The following is a 1,917-nucleotide window of genomic DNA, read 5'->3' as shown; positions in this document are numbered from 1 at the left end:
ACATAAAATATTTAATATAAACCTATTTAATATAAACAATTTAGGGTGGTCCTTAAATTTTAAGTTCAAAAATGTTTTCATCTCACCCCCTAAAACAGTGTATATACATACAACAATTAACTACACGAAATATTGAATCAATTAAACAAAGTTAACCCGTGCCTATTCGAACTTAAAGTTTGAACTTTTACAATTTTTCAAAATTTTTCAAATTTTTGTACTTATATCATTAACCGTTGATCAAATTGAAATTTATTATAGATACTAAATTAATTAAAACTACATTTACGAAAATATTTGTTCTATATTTTTTTTTATATCTTCAACTGTTGGTGAGATATATTAATGTTAGTGTTTAAAAATCGGTCTTTTAGATATTTTTCAATATTATAACGTAAATTGTTACAATTTGTATTGTTTACATATCGATAACTCCAAAAGTTATTTTTATAAATCAGAGTAATCACTATATTGAATAGTGAATACCCATATAATTCACTGATATTATTTGATTATCGTAATGCTGATAGTTGACGTAAATTAAACAACCTAAATTATCTAGTCTAGAGATTAGTTTAGGAACAGCCGTCAGACGTCTCTCGTTTTTAATAGTGTTTGTATTCAATTGTTTTTCTCTGAAAATATTGTCGTGATTTTATAATATTATGTGTTCTAAAATAAGAAATAATGTTTATTTATTGGGTAATGAATGCAGTCAAATTACTGGTGGTAAATTGCCGTCCATTAAGCAGGCTTTATTAGTTTTTTCTACAACTTACGAGTTTTTAAATTAAATATACGTGAAAGTGCTCGTCTCGCTGTACGTGAAATAGTAATATTTTGGGAAAAAGCAAGAATTCCTGTACAAGACATTCAGCATTGTATATCTAAACTAGAAAAATTATATCATGAATGGAGAACAGTTCAAAAAAATTCTACAAAAAGAACCGAATGTCAAATTAAAAAAGAAGTCGTGTTCACCTCAAAATCGGACGATTTATTTGACATTGCTCATGCGAACGCATTAAATATGTTAGGTAATAATTTTTACTATGACATTCATATTTTGTTTAAAATTTTTTAAAAAAACATTACTTATTATAGGTATCCAAGAAGATCGAGATTTTTTACTTCTCCAAAGAGAAAAAGGCCGAAAAGGCTATATGATGGGCATTGATACTAAATTGGTTAAAGCTGAAAAGCGAAAGGCTGATCGATTAAAATCATTAAATGAAGCATCTAAACGTTCAAAAATAGAAGCAGAAAAATTAGGTATAGTACATAATGAATATTCGTACAACACAATATACAAAAATATATTTATAATATAAATATATTCTTGTAAAACAAATTTTTACTGCAAATACTGTAGCCCATATTAATGTTGTTAATGATACGGCAGAAAGAGGAGTGAAGCTAATTGAAGAATATAACAGCATTTTAACTAAAGATGAAGAACAAAAACAGTACCTACTACAAATTGTAAAAAATTATAAAATTATGTATCCTGACAGTAACAAATCGACACTACAATAATATTATGTTATTAAATATTATTAACTAATAAAAAAAATTGTATCAGTTTAAGTCTAATTATACAATTTTTGTATATTCGTACAACATTTTATTTTAGATATAGGTAATATGTTAACATTTTTAGTTTTAAATATATTCATGGAAAAGTAAAAAAACACAGTTTTTATACTAAAGTACAATATATTTCACCAAAAATTGAAGATATTAAAAAAATGATAGAACAAATATTTTCGTAAATGTAGTTTTAATTAATTTAGTATCTATAATAAATTTCAATTTGATCAACGGTTTATGATATAAGTACAAAAATTTGAAAAATTTTGAAAAATTGTAAAAGTTCAAACTTTAAGTTCAAATAGGCACGGGTTAACTTTGTTCGAT

General features: G+C 24.8%; 1 protein-coding gene across 2 annotated transcripts; it reads left to right on the top strand.

Moving 5' to 3' along the window:
• The first annotated feature begins 336 nt into the window (after positions 1-336).
• On the top strand, positions 337-1,583 carry LOC111033037. Of its 2 annotated transcripts, XM_022313599.1 has the most exons (3): positions 337-1,037; positions 1,105-1,272; positions 1,403-1,583. In XM_022313599.1, exons 1-3 carry the CDS (start codon positions 1,031-1,033, stop codon positions 1,534-1,536), a joined length of 309 nt encoding a protein of 102 aa, XP_022169291.1. In that variant the 5' UTR covers positions 337-1,030; the 3' UTR covers positions 1,537-1,583. The 2 variants fall into 2 exon arrangements, with proteins under 2 accessions (XP_022169291.1, XP_022169290.1); XM_022313598.1 differs by having other exon boundaries at positions 337-1,272.
• Positions 1,584-1,917: the final 334 nt, after the last annotated feature.

This window comes from Myzus persicae, unplaced genomic scaffold (genome assembly GCF_001856785.1).
Source record: "Myzus persicae strain clone G006 unplaced genomic scaffold, MPER_G0061.0, whole genome shotgun sequence".
Classification (NCBI taxonomy): domain Eukaryota; kingdom Metazoa; phylum Arthropoda; class Insecta; order Hemiptera; family Aphididae; genus Myzus; species Myzus persicae.
Note: the sequence above shows the minus strand (reverse complement) of the source record. Positions and strands in the feature narration are given on the sequence as shown.

What these genes read in the sequence shown, in the direction of transcription:
- LOC111033037 (XM_022313598.1), top strand. Translation starts at nt 1,053, where the DNA reads ATGACATTCATATTTTGTTTAAAATTTTTTAAAAAAACATTACTTATT. An exon ending in AATAGAAGCAGAAAAATTAG is followed by an intron (nt 1,273 to 1,402) that starts GTATAGTACATA and finishes ATGATACGGCAG; the next exon opens with AAAGAGGAGTGAAGCTAATT.